The sequence below is a fragment of the Pristiophorus japonicus genome, chromosome 6 (genome assembly GCF_044704955.1).
Source record: "Pristiophorus japonicus isolate sPriJap1 chromosome 6, sPriJap1.hap1, whole genome shotgun sequence".
NCBI classification, from domain to species: Eukaryota; Metazoa; Chordata; class Chondrichthyes; family Pristiophoridae; genus Pristiophorus; species Pristiophorus japonicus.
The window spans coordinates 243,599,276-243,620,694 of record NC_091982.1 but is presented as its reverse complement, the minus strand read 5'-3'; the positions used below and the strand labels follow the sequence as shown (position 1 = coordinate 243,620,694).

At 48.4% G+C, this 21,419-nt stretch overlaps 1 protein-coding gene across 10 annotated transcripts in view; it reads left to right on the top strand.

Moving 5' to 3' along the window:
- The window catches only part of LOC139266014 (traf2 and NCK-interacting protein kinase-like), a 231,688-nt gene that overhangs the window by 112,210 nt on the left and 98,059 nt on the right, over positions 1-21,419 (top strand). For all 10 annotated transcript variants that reach the window (XM_070883765.1, XM_070883761.1, XM_070883759.1 and 7 more), the window contains exons 5-12: positions 5,220-5,330; positions 9,567-9,657; positions 11,707-11,837; positions 13,936-13,990; positions 14,208-14,286; positions 16,598-16,773; positions 17,435-17,501; positions 20,018-20,225. In XM_070883765.1, the coding sequence (XP_070739866.1) occupies positions 5,220-5,330; positions 9,567-9,657; positions 11,707-11,837; positions 13,936-13,990; positions 14,208-14,286; positions 16,598-16,773; positions 17,435-17,501; positions 20,018-20,225 (918 nt within the window). The remainder of the gene's footprint in view (positions 1-5,219; positions 5,331-9,566; positions 9,658-11,706; positions 11,838-13,935; positions 13,991-14,207; positions 14,287-16,597; positions 16,774-17,434; positions 17,502-20,017; positions 20,226-21,419) is intronic.

The following is a 21,419-nucleotide window of genomic DNA, read 5'->3' as shown; positions in this document are numbered from 1 at the left end:
GGGGATTTGAATACAGGGGCAGGGAGGTGTTGCTACAGTTGTACAGGGACTTGGTGAGGCCACACCTGGAGTATTGTGTACAGTTTTGGTCTCCTAACTTGAGGAAGGACATTCTTGCTATTGAGGAAGTGCAGCGAAGATTCACCAGACTGATTCCCGGGATGGCGGGACTGACCTATCAAGAAAGACTGGATCAACTGGGCTTGTATTCACTGGAGTTCAGAAGAATGAGAGGGGACCTCATAGAAACGTTTAAAATTCTGACGGGTTTAGACAGGTTAGATGCAGGAAGAATGTTCCCAATGTTGGGGAAGTCCAGAACCAGGGGTCACAGTCTGAGGATAAGGGGTAAGCCATTTAGGACCGAGATGAGGAGAAACTTCTTCACCCAGAGAGTGGTGAACCTGTGGAATTCTCTACCACAGAAAGTAGTTGAGGCCAATTCACTAAATATATTCAAAAGGGAGTTAGATGAAGTCCTTACTACTCGGGGGATCAAGGGTTATGGCGAGAAAGCAGGAAGGGGGTACTGAAGTTTCATGTTCAGCCATGAACTCATTGAATGGCGGTGCAGGCTAGAAGGGCTGAATGGCCTGCTCCTGCACCTATTTTCTATGTTTCTATGTTTCTACTCATTGGAGTTTAGAAGACTGAGAGGTGATCTTACTGAAATGAATAAGATTCTGAGGTGGCTCGACCGGGTAGATACAGAGAGGATGTTTCCCCTCGTGGGGGTGTATAGAACTAGACTGCATAGTTTCAGAATAAGGTGTCACCCATTTAAGATGGAGATGAGGAGGAATTTCTTTTGAGTGTTGTGAATCTGTGGAATTCTCTTCCCCAGAGAACTGTGGAGGCTGGGTCATTGAATATATTTAAGGCGGAGATGGACAGATTTTTGAACGATAAGGGATATTGGTGAGGCCGCACCTGGTGTACTGCGTGCAGTTTTGGTCACCTTACTTAAGGAAGGATATACTAGCTTTGGAGGGGGTACAGAGACGATTCACGAGGCTGATTCCGGAGATGAGGGGGTTACCTTATGATGATAGATTGAGTAGACTGGGTCTTTACTCCTTGGAGTTCAGAAGGATGAGGGGTGATCTTATAGAAACATTTAAAATAATGAAAGGGATAGACAAGATAGAGGCAGAGAGGTTGTTTCCACTGGTCGGGGAGACTAGAACTAGGGGGCACAACCTCAAAATACGGGGGAGCCAATTTAAAACCGAGTTGAGAAGGAATTTCTTCTCCCAAAGGGTTGTGAATCTGTGGAATTCTCTGCCCAAGGAAGCAGTTGAGGCTAGCTCATTGAATGTATTCAAGTCACAGATAGATAGATTTTTAACCAATAAGGGAATTAAGGGTTATGGGGAGCGGGCGGGTAAGTGGAGCTGAGTCTACGGCCAGATCAGCCATGATCTTGTTGAATGGCGGAGCAGGCTTGAGGGGCTAGATGGTCTACTCCTGTTCCTAATTCTTATGTTCCCTCTGAGCCGAGCGGCCCCGTGGTGATGGGCAAGGTCGCTCACCGGCTTCTCCGTTGTAAGCACCGCGGGAATTTAAAGGGGCCGCGCACTATAAGAAACGGAGCGCGTGGAACAAAGCGCAGCGTCCATAGAGAGTTGTCGCCCGCCCTCCAGCCCTTGGTGCGAGTGACCCCATCCTCCGCGGGAGAGTCCTGCCCGTGATCGTCACTGGCTTTGTTGTGAACAGAGATTACGGGCGATTTGATAAGCCGTGGTTAAAATTAGAAAGGGACGGGAGACGAGTAGATAGTCTGTTTCCAGCGATTTTGAAGGGGTTTAGAATGAGCAGAGCGGACATAGATAGAGGCAGGGAAATTATCTTAAACTTGTATAGAACCTTGGTTGGAGCACACTTGAAGTACTGTGAACAGTTCTAGTCTCCATATTATAAAAAGGACATAGAGGCACTGGAGAAGATGCAAAAAATGATTTAATAGGATGATGGGTTTTACTATCAAGAAAAATAGAATAGGCTGGCTCCCTATTTTCTTGGAAAAAGAAGGCTGAGTGGCGAACTGAAAGAGAGCTTTAAAATTATGAAGGTGTTTGATAGGATAGATGTAGCAAAGATGTTTCTACTTGCAGGGAGACCAGAACTAGATAAATATAAGATGGTCACTAATAAATCCAATCGGGAATTCGGGAGCAATGTCCTTACCCAGAGAGTGGTGAGAATGTTGAGGTGAATAGTATCGATGCATTTAAGAGGAAGCTGGATAAACACATGAGGGAGAAAGGAATAGAAGGATATGCTGATAGGGTGGGAGGAGGCTCATGTGGAGCATAAACACCGGCACGGACCTTTTGGGCCGAATGATCTGTTGTGCTGTAAATACCTTGAAATACTTTGTTATATGAGATTAAATATTATAGATTTAGGACCAAGAGTGAGCCAAAACCTATTTTTATGCAGAGAATGTGAGAGAAGTAAAGAATCAAGATTTCTGTAGCACTTTTCACAACTTCAGGATGTCCCAAAGCCCTTTACAACCAATGAAGTGCTTTTGAAGGGTAGTCACTGGAGTTCTCATTCTAAAGCCCCTGTTCTTGAGGTTGTCTCTAGGCCTTTGGTTATAAAATCAGGCTTTCATTGTGGCAGCTGTACGTTGGCATGGATTGTGTGTCCGCACTCCATGATAGTTGCTGCATTTTTAGGAGCGCTCGGGTCAATAAGAACCGCCTCCTTATTTAAACATGTTTTGGTTAGGCTTCGCTTCATAACAACTTGCATTTATATAGCGCTTTTAACCTGGCAAAATGTCGCAAGGCGCTTCACGGGTGCAATTCTCAAACAAGTTTTGACGCCGAGCCGAGCCACATCATGAGATATTAGAACAGGTGACCAAAAGCCTGGTCAAAGCGACAGGTTTTAAGGAGCGGCTTAAAGGAGGAGAGAAAGCAAAGATGAGAATTTTGAAATTGAGGCATTGCCGGACCGGGAGCCGATGTTGGTCAGTGAGCACAGGGGGTGATGGGTGAGTGGGACTCAGTGCGAGTTAGGACAGGGGGTGAGGGGTGAGCGGGATTGGGTGCGAGCTAGGACAGGGAGTGAATGGTGAGCGGGACTCAGTGCGAGTTAGTACACGGGCAGCTGAGTTTTGGATGAGTTTACGGAGGGTGGAAGATGGGAGGCTGGCCAGTTGAGCATTGGAATAGTCCAGCCTGGAGGCAAGAAAGGTATGGATGAGGGTTTGACAGGAATGTAAATCAGACAAAATGTGACACCGAGCCACATAAGGAGATATTAAGACAGGTGAGCAAAAGCTTGGTCAGAGAAGTAGGTTTTAAGGAGCGGCTTAAAGGAGGTGGAGAGGTAACAGTGAAATATTGTGGATTTTGATGTCTAACCATTCTGAAGTACAAAGCTTTTCACTTCCATTATTGGGAAACCAGACCAAGAAGCAGCAACAAGGGATGAGGAGCAATCAAACTATGTGTAACAGCTCGGGGTCCAGAACTCTCCCAGTGGATTATTTAACCAGATAACATGCTGATTGTACAGGCCCTTGTGGGGGAGGAGGTCAAGGGGAAGGTGGGGGAGAAGCACATGTGTGGGAGCGAATGAAACGGCACAAGTGGGAGATGTCCAGGAATTAGAAGGCTGAATAATGCACGATAGAAGGGTAAGGTTGCAATATTGAGAGAGGACAGAAATTCAGAAATGTGACTCGCTGCATTAAAGGGACAGCATTGTCATGGAAGCTGAGGTTTGGGTATTGAGAGCTGGCAATGCGTCATTTTTAATCACTGTGGCATCTGATGGTGAGGCTCTTCAATGTGGTCTAGTCTGCTCCGGAGGGGAGGGGATGGGGAAAGGGGAGGTGGGGAGGGGGTGAGCTGAAGTAAATTCAATTTCGAACCTGAGTGTTTCCTATTTATGTCTGTTTACCTAGAAAAATGCAGTTCTCTCTCTCTCTCCTCATTCAGTGGGTGTATGTCAGACCCTCATCTTTCTCTCTCTCTGTCTGCCGCCATTTCTTTTTCTCTCCCTGTCTGCTGCCATCTCTTTTTCTCTCCTCTCTTTCTCCTACTCTCTCTCTCTCTCTCTCTCTCTCTCTCTCCTACTCATTGTCTCTCACTCGCGCTCTGTCTCTGTCTCTGTCTCTGTCTGTCTCTCTCTCTCTCTGTCACACTCCCCCCTTCCCCCCCCCCCCTTCTTCTCCCTCTCTTTTTATGTGCTAACCTTGTACTTCGTTAGTTGCTGCTGGAGGGAAATAAATCAGCTGTAAGTTTGCAGATGGTCGACACAGTAAGCTTGAGATAGTTGCCACCTGGTAAATGGCACCATCCCAGTCAGACCCGTGCCATTCATTAAAGTGTGCATTTTATCACGAAAGAATCTCTTTATGTTGAAGAATATTCTCCAACTCCCGCCAGAGACATGAGAAAGAAGACTTGCAATTACACGAGGTTTTGATAGAGTAGATAGGGTGAAAATGTTCCCATTGGCAGGAGGGTCAGTAACCAGAGGAGACACATTTACTGTGATTGGCAAAAGAACCAGAGGGGGAGATATGGAGAATTTTATTATGCAGCGAGTTGTTGTGATCGGGAACACGCTGCCTGAAAGGGCGGTGGGAGCAGGTTCAATGGTAACTTTCTAAAGGGAATTGGATAAATACTTGAAGAGGGAGAATTTGCAGGGCTGTGGGGAAAGAGCAGGGGGAGTAGAACTAATTGGAAAGCTTTTTCAAAAAGCCGGCACAGTCACAATGGGCTGAATGACCTCCTTCTGTGCTGTATGATTCTAAGATTCTAATTGTATAATACTGAGTGACCTTTGTGTGTTTTGGTGTGGAGAATTTTCACGAAGAGTGGAGTCTTCTAGCAGAGAGGTCAGTAACCAGGGGGCATAGATTTAAAGTAATTGGTAGAAGGATTAGAGGGGAGTTGAGGAGAACTTTTTACACCCGGAGGGTGGTGGGGGTCTGGAGCTCACTGCCTGAAAGGGTGATAGAGGCAGAAACCCTCATCACATTTAAAAAGTACCTGGATGTGCACTTGAAGTGGCATAACTTATAGCTGGAATGTGGGATTAGGGTGGGTAGCTCTATTTCGGCCGGCATAGACATGATGGGCTGAATGGCCTCCTTCTGTGCCGTAAATGCCTGTGATTCTGTAAAAGCTAACCGTTGTGTCTTGCCCTGCTGCGTTGCTTGGTTACTGCCATGTTGTACTTGTCTTTCACAGCTGGTGATGGAGTTCTGCGGTGCTGGGTCTGTCACCGATTTGATCAAGAACACGAAGGGGAACACGTTGAAGGAAGAATGGATCGCCTACGTCTGCAGGGAGATTTTGCGGGTACACAAGATTCTCTCACCTCCAGAATCGGTGCTCCAGTCCTGCCCCGTTCAATGGGATGGAAGTCTGCTTATTTAGGGTGTTCCACCTTGGTCTGACAGTCAGTCCACAGTGATCGTGCACTTAGGAGCATTAGGAGCAGGCGGAGGCCACTCAGCCCCTCGAGCCTGTTCCGCCATTCAGTGAGATTGTGGCTGATCTGTATCTCAACTCCATTTACCCGCCCTCTGCTCCATATCTCTCGATACCCCTACCCAATAAAAATCTGGCGATCTCCGTCTTGAAAATTTCAATTGACCCGCAGCATTCACAGCTTTTTGGAGGAGAGAGTTTCAGATTCCCACTGCCCTTCGGGTGAAGAAGTGCTTCGACATTACCCCTGAACAGCCTGGCTCTAATTTTAAAGTTATGCCCCCTTGTTCTCGACTTCCCTCCCCCACCAGAGGAAATCGTTTCTCTCGATCCACCCGATCAGCTCCCCATTATCATTTTGAACACCTCACTTCGATCACCCCTCAACCTTCTCAATCTATGTCTTCACCAACCAAGTCTATGCAACCAAAAATGGTTACAGCACAGAAGGAGCCCGTGCTGGCTCTCTGCAAGAGCACTTCAGCCAGTCCCACTCCCCCGCCCTTTCCCTGTAGCCCTGCAAATTTTTTTCCTCCAGGTACTTATCCAACTCCCTTTTGAAAGCCACGATTGAGTCTGCCTCCACCACCCTCAGGCAGGGCATTCCAGATCCTAACCACTCGCTGCGTGAAAAAACGTTTTTCCTCCTGTCGCCTTTGGTTCTTCTGCCGATCACCTTAAGTCTGTGTCCTCATAAATTAACCTTTTTCGCCCCGGTATCATTCTGGTGAATTTGCGCTGCTCCCCCTTCCAAGGCCAATATATCTTTCCTGAGGTGTGCTGCCTCGACCTGAACGCAGTTACTCCAGATGCTGTCTGACCAAGGCTCTGTACAACCGAAGCATCACTTCCATCCCCTTGTATTCCAACGCCATTAGCATGTTTGCTTGTTTTTTGTACCTATGCACTCACTTTGTGACTTGTGTACAGTGTCTCCCAAATCCCTAGCCTCCTCCTAGTTTCTCACCATTAAGAAAATACTCTGACCTGTCTTTCCTGGATCTAAAGTAGATGTCCTCACATCTGGCCACAGGGATCTCGCTTTGGCCATGGTTATGCACTTAATGCAATAAGTTCTCTGGGCATCTGATGGATACAAGGGTCAACATAATAACTACAACAACTTGTATTTATATAGCGCCTTTAATGTAGTAAGACGTCCCAAGGTGCGTCATAGGAGTGTTTTCAAACAGAATTTCACACCGAGCTACATAAGGAGAAATTAGTGCAGATGGCCAAAAGCTTGGTCAAAGAGGTAGGTATTAAGGAGGATGGTAAAGGAGGCGAGAGAGGTAGAGAGGTTTAGGGAGGGAGTTCCAGAGCTTGGAGCCCAGGCAGCTGAAGGCACAGCCACCGATGGTTGAGCGATTATAATCGGGGGTGCTCAGGAGGGCCGAATTAGAGAAACGCAGAGATCTCGGAGGATTGTGAGGCTGGAGGAGATTAGAGAGATGGGGAGGGGCGAGGCCGTGGAGGGATTTGAAAATGAGGTTGAGAATTTTAATATCGAGGCGTTGCTTAACCGGGAACCAATGTAGGTCAGTGAGCACAGGGGGTGATGGGTGAGCGGGAGTTGGTGCGAGTTAGGACACAAGTTAGGCAGCCGCGTTTACATAAGGTAGAATGTGGGAGGCCAGCCAGGAGTGCGTTGGAGTAGTCAAGCCTAGAGGGAACAAAGGCATGGATGAGGGCTTCAGTAGCGGATGAGCTGAGGCAAACTTAGTGGTGAATGGTCCCAAAACACACAGCTGTCCTAACTCTACCCTAGTTTGCAGGTGCCATTCAGGCTGTGATGGACTTGGTGAGATGGGCATGAGGCGGGCACTGAAGAGCTTTGCTCTGTATCGAACTGTACCATACCTTACCCGAGAGCACTTGATGTCGGCACAAGTTGCCTGAAATGGGAAAGAGCCCCATTCCCCAACACCGGCACCCCGCACCTCGAGAAACACAACATTCACCTGAACTGAAATGGAGGTGGGGGGGGGGTGGTAGAGAGGGAGATTGTTCAGTGAGAAATTATATCAGCAATGGTGCCGGGTCGGGAAGAGGGGAGTGGGAAACCATGAGCCCTAAACTATTTCAAGATTCCTTGTTTGGAATTAAAAAGAATTGATTGCAAAACGTTGTGGGACCTAAATTGCCCCTTTTCGAAAGGCTCTTTCCCGCCACTGGGAGGCGCTAACGGTGCAAGAAGGACTTATCGCCCGGGGCCAGGCTGTGGAATCGACCCGCCAGGGATTGCGCCCGGGATGGCGGTGGCAAAAACGGCTTTGCGCCGCCACCCGTAGTTTTTGCTCCGGGCAGTGGCGCATACGGCAACCGATGTCATCGCCGTGGGTGCCGACCCCTTATTGGCCCCGCGGGAGCGAGGTTGGCGCAGTGCGATGCCACCGACAGCTTTGCCCAAATATGTGGTGGCTGGTGTGCCCCGGCCACCCTTAAAGCGGGGCACGGGGGTGCAGGGGGGAGCAGGGAACCCTCCCTGGCGGCCTAGTGGGTGCTGGGTAAGTGACTGCTGAGTTCACAGCGGCCTTCCCCTTTAAATGAAGGAGGGACCCATCGGCGCAACATGTCACGTCCGCAGTGCGCTGACATCATCATCCGCACTTCCGCCCCGCAGATATTTTTGATTCAAAGACCCCAATTCCGGGACATTTAGCTGCCCATCGCGCCAGCCGCTAAACTTTCATTTAATTCGAAGTATGCTCCCCAAACTGGGCACGGGGCAACTTTGCTCCCTGTAAGTCTCGGCAATGTCATCCATTCTTTATTGGGGTGTGTATGGAAGAGTAGCTCAATCCCAGATTGTTACCGAGGATTAATATTGATAGATTGGGAATTCTTTTTTTTTTTTAAAAAGTGATTTAACACGCTCGCTATAATCTCCTTGGATAAACAAGACTGCCTCATCCTTCCACAAACACCTGATAACCAGAGGGCACAGATTTAAGTTGATTGGCAGAAGAACCAAAGGCGACATGAGGAAAAACCTTTTTACCCAATGAGTCATTAGGATCTGGAATGCACGGCCTGATAGGGTGGTGGATACTGGTTCAATAGTCGCCTTCAAAAGGGAATTGGGTAAAAAGGAGAAAAAGTTACAGGGACATGGGGAAAGAGGCGGTGGTGGGATGGGACTAACTGGATCGCTCTTTGAACGGTGTCAAATTGTGTTTGATAACGTTCCTGAGAACATCATAACATAAGAAATAGGAGCAGGAGTAGGCCACCCGGCCCCTCGAGCCTGCTCCACCGTTCAATAAGGTCACGGCTGATCTGATCATGGACTCAGCTCCACTTCCCTGCCCTCTCCCCATAATCCTTTACTCCCTTATCGCTCAAAAATCTGTCTATCTCCACCTTTAAATATATTTAATGACCCAGCCTCCACAGCTCTCTGGGGCAGAGAATGCCATAGATTTACAACCCTCTGAGAGAAGAAATTTCTCCTTATCTCAGTTTTAAATGGGTGGCCCCTTATTCTGAGACTATGTCCCCTAGTTTTAGTTTCCCCAATGAGTGGAAATATCCTCTCTGCGTCCACCTTGTCGAGCCCTCTCATTATCTTATATTTCAATAAGATCACACCTCATTCTTCTGAACTCCAATGTGCATAGGTCCAACCTACTCAACCTATCTCCATAAGTCAACCCCCTCATCTCTGGAATCAACCTAGTGAACCTTCTCTGAACAGCCTCCAATGCAAGTGTATCCTTCCTTAAATACGGAGACCAAAACTGTACGCAGTACTCCAGGTGTGGCCTCACCAATACCCTGTACAGTTGTAGCAGGACTTCTCTGCTTTTATACTCTTCCCCCTTGCAATGAAGGCCAACATTCCATTTGCCTTCCTGATCACTCGTTGTACTTCATACTAACCTTTTGTGTTTCATGCACAAGGATCCCCAGGTCCCTGCAATTTTTCTCCATTTAAATTATAATTTGCTTTTCTATTATTTCTGCCTTGGGATGTTTTACTATGTTAAAGACGCTATGAGAATAAAAGTTGTTGTTGCTGCCCTAACCCCTCACCTGTTGGGCCTGCGCTAACTTTGAACTTGCTGTTGAATACTCGGTGAATGTTGTATCTTGTGATTCTAGGGCCTGACTCACCTTCATCAGCACAAGGTCATTCACCGCGATATCAAGGGCCAGAACGTCTTGTTGACGGAGAATGCTGAAGTCAAGTTGGGTAAGTGCAGGTTTGATCATTGCAATCCCCCTCTGCTCTCCCACGAGTGCTAACTCCTGGGCTGCAGTTGCCCGGAGCTGGTTGCCCTCTCGCTGTGCCCATGTTGCTATTCCTCATGTCCAAGTCTGCCCGTTGATTGTTGGAGCCAAGTCCAATTCTGTCATCCCCATTTGCAGCAGTTGATGAATCGTTATCGCACTTCTGGCCAGTCAGCCCAACCGATCCTGTCCCGCCATTCAGTCAGATCATAGAAATTTACAGCACAGAAGGAGGCCATTTCGGCCCATCGTGTCCCCACCGGCCGACCAAGAGCTATCCAACCTAATCCAACTTTCCAGCTCTTGGTCCGTAGCCCTGTAAGTTACTGCACATCCTAGCATTTTTTAAATGTGGTGAGGCTTACTGCCTCTACCACCCTTTCAGGCAGTGAATTCCAGACTCCCACCACCCTCTGGGTGAAGAAATTTCCCCCTCATCTCCTCTAAACCTCCCCCCAATTACTTTAAATCTATGCCCCCTGGTTGTTGAACCCTCTGCCAAGGGAAACAGGTTCTTCCTATCCATTCTATCCAGGCCCCCTATAATTTTATACACCTCAATCAGGTCTCCCCTCAGCCTCCTCTGTTCCAAAGAAAACAGACCCAGCATCTCCAATCTTTCCTCAAAGCAAAATTCTCCAGTCCCGGCAACATCCTCGTAAATCTCCTCTGCACTCTTTCAGATTATGGCTGATCTGTACCTCAACTCCACTTACCCGCCTTGGTTTCGTATCCCTCGCTACCCTTACCCAACAAAAACCTATTAGGCTCAAGTCTTCAAAATTTCAAGTGATCCCAGCTTTTTGGGTCTTTTTTCCTAGCTGAGAATTCCCAATATTTATTGTAACGTCTGCACAGACCAGGGGTGGGCTCTGGGATTTCCCCAGTCTGCACATCCCCGGTAGTGCACTGAGGAGTGTGTTACTCAGCTGAGCCAGTGAGGCAGCAGCTCGCAAGGTGGCTCTGTCGTGTCGCTCAAGCCCATCTTGACCTCCTTTATCTTTCTGCCATCTTTTTAAAAAAAAAAAAATTCATTCATGGGTTGTGGGCGTCGCTGGCAAGGATAGCATTTATTGCCCGTCCCTAATTCCATTAACTGAGTGGCATCCCACTTCAGAGGGAAGTTAAGAGCCAACCACATCGCTATGGGTCTGGAGTCACACATAGGCCCAGACCGGGTAAGGACAGCAGATTTCCTTCCCTCAAGGGCATGAGTGAACCAGTTGGGTTTTTATGATCATCCGGTAGTTTCATGGTCATAAGAACATAACATAAGAATTAGGAACAGGAGTAGGCCATCTAGCCCCTCGAGCCTGCTCCGCCATTCAAAAAGATCATGGCTGACGCTATCTTTTTATTTTATTAACTGAATTTAAATTCCCCAGTTGCCATGGTGGGATTTGAACTCGCGTCGCTGGATCATTAGTCCAGGTCTCTGGGTTACGAGTCCGTTCTCTGAACCGCGTAACCATAGTACCGCTTGTTTTTGAGGGGGAAGAGGGCTGGGTTGCCAACTCTGTTTGTTTGGAAATATTCCTGGAGGTTCCGTCACATGACTTCTTCCCTCCGACCGCCCTGCCCCCACACTCCCACCATTGGTCGCCCAACTGCGCCCATCCTGGCGCGCCCCTCCCCTTCCCCAACGGCCAATCGTGTAGCGAGCTGACTCTCCCGTATAGGATTGGGTGACCCTTGTCCGTCCATCAAACATCCTCTTCCTTTCCCAACTCCCATACTTTCATAACCAGCAAACAAAAGTGTCGAAAGGAAATGATTTGGGGTTTCCTTTGTAATGCCGCTGCGATCTTTCTCCTGGGGTGGCCCCGGAGATTCATCTTCCCAATTCCCGGAGACTGGAGGACAATCCAGGAGGGTTGGCAACCCTCGTGGATGGGGAGGGAGGAGAGAGAGAGGTTACTGGGAACGGGGTGACCTTTTGCCTGGCGGTGACCAGGCATGACCCGGTTAGCCAAGGACGTGCGGTAATGCTCTTTGGTTCTCTTTGCCGCAGTTGACTTTGGAGTGAGCGCACAGCTGGACCGCACCGTAGGGAGGAGGAACACGTTCATCGGCACACCCTACTGGATGGCGCCTGAAGTGATCGCTTGTGATGAGAATCCAGATGCCACGTACGATTTCAAGGTGAGGGTTGAATCGTTTATTTAAAAGATGCACCTACTCCAGTCTTTCCTCCTTCCCCATTGTGACCGGATGCAATGGGCTACTGCTATTATTTTTTTTTAATTCATTCTGGGGATGATGGCAAGGCTGGCATTGATTGCCCATCCCCGACTGGACCCAAGAAGGTGGTGGTGAGTCTCCATCAGGAGCACAACTGAATGTCTTGCTTGGCCGCTTGAGGCGACTGTAAGAATCGTAGAGTGAGACTGAAATCGGGTTAAGGACCAGACCAGACCGGGTAATGTGAAGGCAGAATATTATCTGAATGACGGCAGATTAGGAAAAGGGGAGGTGCAACGAGACCTGGGTGCCATGGTACATCAGTCATTGAAAGTTGGCATGCAGGTACAGCAGGCGGTGAAGAAGGCAAATGGCATGTTGGCCTTCATAGAGAGAGGATTTGAGTATAGGAGCAGGGAGATCTTACTGCAGTTGTACAGGGCCTTGGTGAGGCCTCACCTGGAATATTGTGTTCAGTTTTGGTCTCCTAATCTGAGGAAGGACATTCTTGCTATTGAGGGAGTGCAGCGAAGGTTCACCAGACTGATTCCCGGGATAGCTGGACTGACATGTGAGGAGAGACTGGATCGACTGGGCCTGTATTCACGAGTTTAGAAGAATGAGAGGGGATCTCATAGAAACATATAAAATCTGACTGGACTGGACAGGAAGAATGTTCCCGATGTTGGGGAAGTCCAGAACCAGGGGTCACAGTCTTAAGGATAAGGGGTAAGCCATTTAGGACCGAGATGAGGAGAAACTTCTTCACTCAGAGAGTTGTTAACCTCTGGAATTCTCTACCGCAGAGTTGTTGATGCCAGTTCGTTAGATATATTCAAGAGGGAGTTCGATATGGTCCTTATGGCTAAAGGGATCAAGGGGTATGGAGAGAAAGCAGGAAAGGGGTACTGAGGTGAATGATCAGCCATGATCTTATTGAATGGTGGTGCAGGCTTGAAGGGCCGAATGGTCTACTCCTGCACCTATTTTCTATGTTTCTATGCAAGGACCAGACCAGACCGGTTAAGGACAGCAGGTTCCCTTCCCTGAAGGACATTTGTGAACCACTTGTTTTTTTTCAGTCACTGTTTCCTGGTGCCAAATTCACAAATTACCAGATTCATTGAAATTAGTTTCACTACTTTCCCCAGTAGGATTTGAACTCACGGACCTCTGTGTCAACCGTCATCTAGCAACCTAATGTCTTGCAGTTTTATTCTGGTTGTAGGCAACCATTGGGTATGGCCTGAAGCCAATTTGGCATTAGTTGTGTTACTGCATGTACAAACATTGTACACTTCTGACCTTGTGTATGCATTATCAATTGCATTACATCGAGTGTGCAGCACAGACACAGGCCTTTCAGCCCAACAGGTCAGTGCCGGTGTTTATACTCCACAAGAGACTCCTCCCATTTCTCTTTCTCTCACCCTATCCACATATCCTTCCATTTCTTTCTCCCTGATGTGTTTATCCAGCTTCCCTGTGAATGCATCTCTGCCAATCGCCTCAACCACTCCCTGTGGTAGCGAGTTCCACATTCTCACCACTCAGAGCACCAAATTAGGGCAAAAGTAGCTCAAACATATGATGGTAAGCTTCCATGGAAATGTAAGTTCTTTCCATTTACCCCCGTGAGAGAGCAGCCTGCGATCTCTCTCTCCTCTCTCTCTCTCTCTCTCTCTCTCTCTCTCTCTCTCTCTCTCTCTCTCTCTCTCTCTTTGTCTCCCTCTCTCCCTCTCTTTCTCTTTTCCCCCCCCCCACCCCCACCATACCATCTGTCAGAGCAGGCATAATCAAACATTTTGCGAGAGCTTTTATTTTTGTTTGAGCCCCTCTCTGTTTTCTAACGATCAGGTCCCAAGCTCTGGAATTCCTTCCCTAAACCTCTCCGCCTCTGTTAAGACGCTTCTTAAAACCAAGCTTTTGGTCGCCTGTCCTAATGTCTCCTTATGTGGCTCGGTGTCATATTTTGTTTGATAATTGCTCCTGCGAAGCGGCTTGGGACACTAAAGGTGCTAGATAACTGCAAATTGTTGTTCCCTCTGTTTGTGTTTAGAGCGATTTGTGGTCCCTGGGGATTACCGCTATGGAAATGGCAGAAGGAGCTCCACGTGAGTCCTATATTTGGTTCTTTCTCTCTCTCTCTCAGAATCGTTCAGTTCATTTGTTTTTTGCCTTTGCCTGATTCCTCCCTGATTGTCGCAGTTCCTCTTATTCACTGTGTGTGTGTCTCTCACTCCCTCTCGCCCTCTTTTTCGCGTTCTCGCCCCCCTCGTGTTCTCGCCCTCACGCACTCACTTTCTCTCTCTCTCTCTCTCTATCCTATAGCCCTGTGCGACATGCACCCGATGAGGGCACTATTTCTCATCCCGAGAAACGCACCGCCTCGACTGAAATCCAAGAAGTGGTGAGTATTGCCGGGCGGGATGTCCGGTGTCTGTGTGATGGTGATGGTTACGATCTGATGGTGAATGTTCCTGGTTGATCTGTACCTCAATTCCATTTACCCACCTTGGCTCCATTTGGCCCGATACCCTTACCGAACAAAAATCTATCGATCTCGGTCTTGAAGGCTCCAATTGACCCCCAGAAAGCACAGCACTTTTATCTCGAATGTTAAGGTGATGTCCTCTTGCTGTGGAGTCGCCGCACCAGAGGAAATAATTTCCCTGTATCCTCCCTCTCGAGTCTCTTTATCATGTTAAAGACCTTGATCAGTTTGCCTCTCAACCTTCTCAAACTTGAGGATTCTACAGTTCCTCTTACACCATCTGCCCAACATTTGATGACCAGTTCCTACATTAATGATCTTATCCGAATGCCTTATGCATTCCCTTTTCTGTACATAATTAGTCACACCAAAAAAACATCTCTGGTAAATTTGTCGAATGCCACTTGCCTTTAACAAATCCATGCTGCCTCTCCTCGGGTATCTGGTGCGTCTCCAGGTGCTGGGAGCAAATCGTCAGGAGGAGTCCAAGAATCCGGAATTTCAGTCCCGAGGGAAAGGCTGAGGAATGAAGTCACAAAACAGGAAGTAGGGGTTAGCGGTCGTTACTCAGACTGGCCAATGTGGGGTATGGTGTTCCACGGGGATTGGTGCTGGGACCACCGATGTTCAACATTTGCATAAATGATTTGGACTCTGAATTGGAAGTGCAATCTCAAAATTTGTGGCTGACATCAAATAGGGAGGTGTAGTTCATACAGAGGAGGACTGCGACAAAATACAGGAAGACATTAATAAACTTGCAGAATGTACCGTGTGATTGGCAAATGAACCTCAGTATAGGTAAGTGTGAGCTGGTACATTTTGGTAGGAAAAATAAGGAGACCACATACAGCTTGGAAAATAAGTGTGTAAATGGGGTAGAGGAGCAAAGGGATCTGGGGCTACAGATACACAGATCACTGAAGGTTGCAACACAGGTTAACAAGGCCATCAAAAAGCAAACCAAGCACTGGGTTCATTTCTAGAGGGATAGAATTGAAAAGCAGAGAAGTTACATTAAACTTGTATTGAACCTTGGTTAGATCACACTTGGAGTACAGGTTGAACCTTCACTTATCCAGAACTCCCTTATCCAGAACCACCCCTCATCCGGAACCATTCCTGGCCACCGGGTGGCGCATGCGCAGAACTCCGACATGAACAAATTGAAGTTCTTCCTCGCTGCCGACTCCCACAATCGCTGACCTGACCCCACGATCCACAACCCCACCCCCACCCGCTCCCCCCCCCCACCCCCCCATGATTTCTCTGCCGCACTCCCAGTCCCAAGCCGTCAGCCCCGATATCCCCTTGCTCAGTACCTGTACCATCCAATTTAACATCTGGAAAAATCCCTTATCCAGAACAGGCCAGGTCCCGAGAGTTCTGGATAACTGTGAACAGTTCTGGTCTCCATATTATAAAAAGGATATAGAGGCACTGGAGAAGATGCAATAAAGATTGACTAGGGTGATCTCCGAACTGAGAGGTTGTACCTATCACGAACGATTGAACAGGCTGGGGCTCTTGTCACTGGAAAAGAGAAAGCTGAGGGATGACCTGATTGAGGTCTTTAAGATTATTAAAGGGTTTGATGGGGTAGACATAGAGAAGATGTTTCCACTTACAGGCGAGACCAGAACTTGGGGCCATAAATACAAAATAGCCACTAATAAATCCAATTCCGGAGAAACTTCCTTACCCAGAGAGTGGTGAGAATGTGGAACTTGCTGCCACAGGGAGTGGTTGAGGCGAATAGCACAGATGCATTTAAGGGGAGGTTAGATAAAAGTATAAGGGAGAAAGGAATGGAAGGTTATACTGATAGGGTGAGATGAACTAAGCTGGGAGGGGGCTAATGTGGAGCATAAACCCCGGCATGGACCCAATGGCCTGTTTCTCTGCTGTAGACTCCGTGTAAGTTGAGTTTGTATTCTTTGGAAAAGAGAATTTGATCACTGAAGTTTTCAAGCTTATGAAGGGAATTGACAAAACCAATCCAGACAATTTGTTGACTGTGGTGAAATCCCAGAACACACCAGTTGGGCGTTTGAGGAAGAGGGGACCACAGGGAGATTCCTCACACACCAAGGGTAATAGACCGATGGGCAAGTTTACAGGGATGGACGTGGCTGCCTTCTGGGCCGCAGAGATAGTGGGTATCTGATGAGAATCTGCTCCTAGCAGGATTTTCTCTTGTTTGACATTCTCCCCGACTCTTCCGCAGGTCAAAGAAGTTTGTGTCCTTCATCGAAGGGTGTCTGGTGAAGAATCACGGGCAGAGGCCTTCCACAGATCAGCTGCTGAAACATCCTTTCATCAGGGACCAGCCCAACGAGAGGCAAGTCCGCATCCAGCTCAAGGACCACATTGACAGGACGAAGAAGAAGAGGGGTGAGAAAGGTGGGTCAAGATTTGGAGCAGCGACTGCTGGTGACCCTATTTGCTTTCTTCTTGTGGTGCTAGATTGGGATGGCGAATACCCAAAGCATCACATCTCCAACCAAAAATCCAGGTGCCCCTCGATAGCTCTAAACTCTTGTATTGACTATTCCAACACTCTCCTGGCTGGTTCTCCCACCTTCCACCCTGCGTAAACCTGAGCACACCCAACACTCTGCTGCCTGTATCCTAACTCACTCCAAGTCCCGTTCACTTATCACTCCCTGTGTTCGCTGATCTACATCGGCTCCCGGTCCAGCGATGCGCTGATTTTTAAAATGCTCATCCTCGTATTCAAATCCCTCTCTGTAATCACCTCCATTCCTACAACCCTCCGAGATCTCTGCGCTCCTCCAATTCTGGCCTCGTGCACATCCCACTTTTAATCATCCCATCATTGGGCCGCAAGCTCTGAAATTTCCTCAACATCTCCGTCTCTTTTTCCTCCTTTAAGACGCTCCTGAAAACCTATCTTTTCCGGTCCTAATATCTCCTTTTGTGGCTCAGTGTCAGATTTTGTCTCAACAACTCTCCTGTGAAACGCCTTGGGATATTAACAGGGCTATATAATTGGGAATTGTTGGTGCCTCGTGTAAAATATGACCTTTTCTGATTACCTCAGATGAGACGGAATACGAGTACAGTGGGAGCGAGGAAGAGGAGGAGGAAGGTGATGTTGGAGAACCCAGGTAACCGAGGAGTAGGGACTGACTGGAGGGAGCCAGGGGAAAATCTTTTAACTCCAGGTTTAGTCACTCGGGTTTTCACTGAATGAAGAGCATAGTTGTGTTGCTTCATTGTCATTGTCCTTGATATCTGCCGTGGCTCAATGGGTAGCAATCTTGCCTCCGAGTCAGAAGGTCGTGGGTTCAAGACCCCACTTCAGAGCCTTGAGCCCATAATCCAGGCTGACACTCCAGTGCAGTGCTGAGGGAGCGCTGCACTGTTGGAGGTGCCATCTTTCAGATGAGACGTTAAACCAAGGCCCCGTGTGCCCTCTCGGGTGGAGGTAAAAGATTCTACGGTCATTATTCAGACGAAGAGCAGCATAGGTTCAGCAAAAGTGACCGTGAAGCTGTCAGATTTTTTGTAAAAACCCAACTGATTCACGCGTGTCCTTTAGGGAAGGAATCTTGCCGATCTTACCCGGTCTGGGTCTGTCGGTGACTGCAGACCCACACCAACGTGGTTCATTCTCAACTGGTCTCTAAAGTGGCCTTGCGAGGGCTCATACAAAAGTAAAAATACTGTGGATGTTGGAAATGTGACTCACAGCAACATTAATCCTTAACTGCCCTGTGAAGGGACTTAGCAAGTCACCCAGTTGTATCAAAACTTATACCAGCGGTTCAAGAAGGCAGCTGAACACCATCTTCTCCAGACAACTGGGAATGGGCAATAAATGCTGGCATCGCCAGCGACACCTACATCCTGGGAATGATTTTATTTTTGAAAGCTTGGCTTGGATACTTCTTCCACCACACCTCGTTTGATCAAAAGATTATTACTCAACCAATGATCATAATAATAATGAATCTGCTAATGATGGACTTAGTCACATCTTCAACCAGCAAAACTAGAAACTAAGGAAGGAGTTGCATTTTTGGAGCTTCAGGATGTCCCAAAGCACTTCACAGCCAATGAATGTAGTCACTGTTGTAATGTAGGAAAACAGTAACCAAACCTCGTTTATTGGTATATTGAGATCAGTGAGTGAAAGGTTCGGAGACAGCCCAGTCTCCAGGGAGCCCAACACAGCCCCTGTACCTCATGGTCTCAGCACCTGATTGCAAGCCGTTTCCCTGGTTTGTGTGGGGCGATGGGCGGTTGTTGGGGGGGAGGTCTGCCACAATTGTACTTCCATCATGGTCATTCCGCTCCCCACATTGACATCCCATGGGCCAAGTTAAGTCACCCACCTCTCTCGGTGACCACCGAACAACTAGATTTGTGACTGGCCTCTCCCTTGGTCTGATGGCTTTAAATTCAACGTCATTCTCGCCCATATTAAATTTCCCGGCAAATTCCTGTCTGGGTTTGTAAAGCGTGCGCAGCACGTCCTTGAATCAGTGATGGCATTGTGATGTAAGCAGCACCTGGACATTTCAGTCGCACGGAAAGAAAAACATTTCCATTTCGAAGACGTGGTGGCCTCTTCTCAGACAGATTAAATACAGACCCTGATCCCCGATTCTCCGACCCCCCCCCCTCCGAGGCCCGACATCCTACCCACAGATCCCCAACCCCTTGATCCCCCCCCCCCCCATACCCTGGCCCCCCAACCCCTGATCCCCAATTCTCCGACCCCCCCCCCCCAAGACCCGACGTCCGACCTATCAATCCCCGACATCTGACTCACTGACCGCCCCCCGCCGAAGCTCGCTGTGCCCTCTCAGGTGGACGTCAAAGATCCCACGGCACCATTTTGAAGTAGAGCAGGGGGTGGGGGTGGAGAGGGTAGTTCACCCCGGTGTCCTGGGGCCAGTGTTTATCCCCCAACCAACATCACTGAAGAAAAACTCATTGCTGTTTCTGGGATCTTGCTGTGTGTACATTGTCTACCGCGTTTCGCACATTACAGCAGTGACTGCACTCCATAAACAAGAATGTACCTGGTTTGCTGTATGGTACTTTGGGATGTCCGGAGGGTGTGAAAAGCGCTGTAGAAATATGAGTTTGTTCCAGCTTAACACCGATATAACTGTAATGCGCAAAGCAGCCAATTTGAAGCATAAAATGCTGGAAATCTCAGTGGGTCAGGCATCTATGGAGAGAAACAGAGTTAACGTTTCGGGTCAGTGAGCTTTCGTCAGAACTGGAGAGTGTTGGGAAAGAACAGATTCTTAAGAAGTACTGAAGGGGGGAGGGGAAGGAACAAAAGGGAAGGTCTGTGATAGGGTGGAAGGCAGGAGAGATTAGAGAGACAAAAGGGCGATAAGCCAAATTGAAATGGTAATGGCAGGAGTTAGAAAAAGGTTAGTTTAGATCAGGTGTGAATGGTGGAATAATGACCAGCTGCCATGTGAAACACAGAGAAAAAATATATAAGATTGGGGTGGGGTGGGGGTTTAAAAAAAGAGGGAAAGGGCGCAAAATGTGTGTAGCTTTCATTGAGGCCGCACCCAACATCAAAGTTCTCTGGTTCTGGCTCCCATGACTGCTCGGAGAATTGACCATTGCGTTTTCACCCCCCTTCCCTGCCCAGCTCCATCATGAAACTGCCGGGCGAGTCGACCCTCCGCCGGGACTTCCTGCGGCTCCAGTTGGCCAACAAGGAAAGGTCAGAGGCCATCCGGAGGCAGCAGCTCCAGGAGCAGCAACAGCGGGAGAACGAGGAGCACAAGCGCCAACTACTGGCCGAGCGGCAGAAGCGCATCGAGGAGCAGAAGGAACAGCGGCGGAGATTGGAGGAGGTAACAACAACAACTTGCATTTATATAGCGCCTTTAACGCAGTGAAGTGATCCAAGGCACTGCACAGGAGTATTATGAGATTTTTTTTTAAATTTGACAGTAGGCTGCATAAGGAGAAATCAGGGCAGATGACCAAAAGTTTGGTCAAATAGGTAGGTTTTAAGGAGCGTCTTGAAGGAGGATAGGGAGGTAGCGAGGCGGAGAGGTTTAGGCGGGGAGTTCCAGAGCTTACGGCCGAGGCAGCTAAAGGCTCGCCCATCAATAGGTGAGCGATTATAATCAGGGATGCTCAAGAGGAGCGCAGACATCTTGGGGTTGTGGGGCTGGAGGAGGTTCCAGGGATAGGGAGGGGGTGAGGCCCATTGAGGGATTTGAAAGCAAGGATGAGAATTTTGAAATCAAGGCGTTGCTTAACCGGAAGCCAATGTAGGTCAGCGAGCACAGGGATGATGGGTGAGCAGGACTTGGTGCGAGTTAGGACACGAACAGTCGAGTTTTGGATCACTTCTAGTTTACGTTGAGTAGAAGGTGGGAGGCCAGCCAGGAGCGTGTTGGAATAGTCAAGTCTAGAGGTAACAACGGCATGAATGAGGACTTCAGCAGCAGATAAGCTGAGGCAGAGGCGGAGACGACATTACAGGGTGGGAGGGTAAATCACCCTCGTCTCTTGGCGCGAATTCCTGTTGAGGTTACCTTTCCGTGGGCGTGGATGGACCTCCAGAACACTGCCCGCGTGGGCCTCCGTGCGAGGGTCAGGCCAGTAACTATTAGCATGCTAATTGGCCGCAGTTTGCATCACAATGAATTCAAGTCACCCCCCCCCCCCCCTCCCCCAATCATGTTCCCAACCAGCATCCACATATTTGGTGGACGTATAAGATTCTGAAGCACTATTTGGAAGAAGAGCAGGGGAGTTTTCCCCAGTGTCCTGGGCCCTGGGCCAATATTTATCCCTCAACCAACATCATTAGAGAAACAGATAATCTGGTCATTATCACGTTGCTGTTTGTGGGAGCTTGCTGTGCGCAAATTGGCTGCCGCGTTTCCCACATTACAACAGTGACGATGCTTCCAAAGGTACTTCATTGGCTGTAAAGCGCTCTGGGACATCCTGAGGTTGAGAAAGACACTATAGAAATGCAGGAGTTTTTTTTTCTTTATTGACTCTCTTCATAACCTAAGAACAGGAGGAGG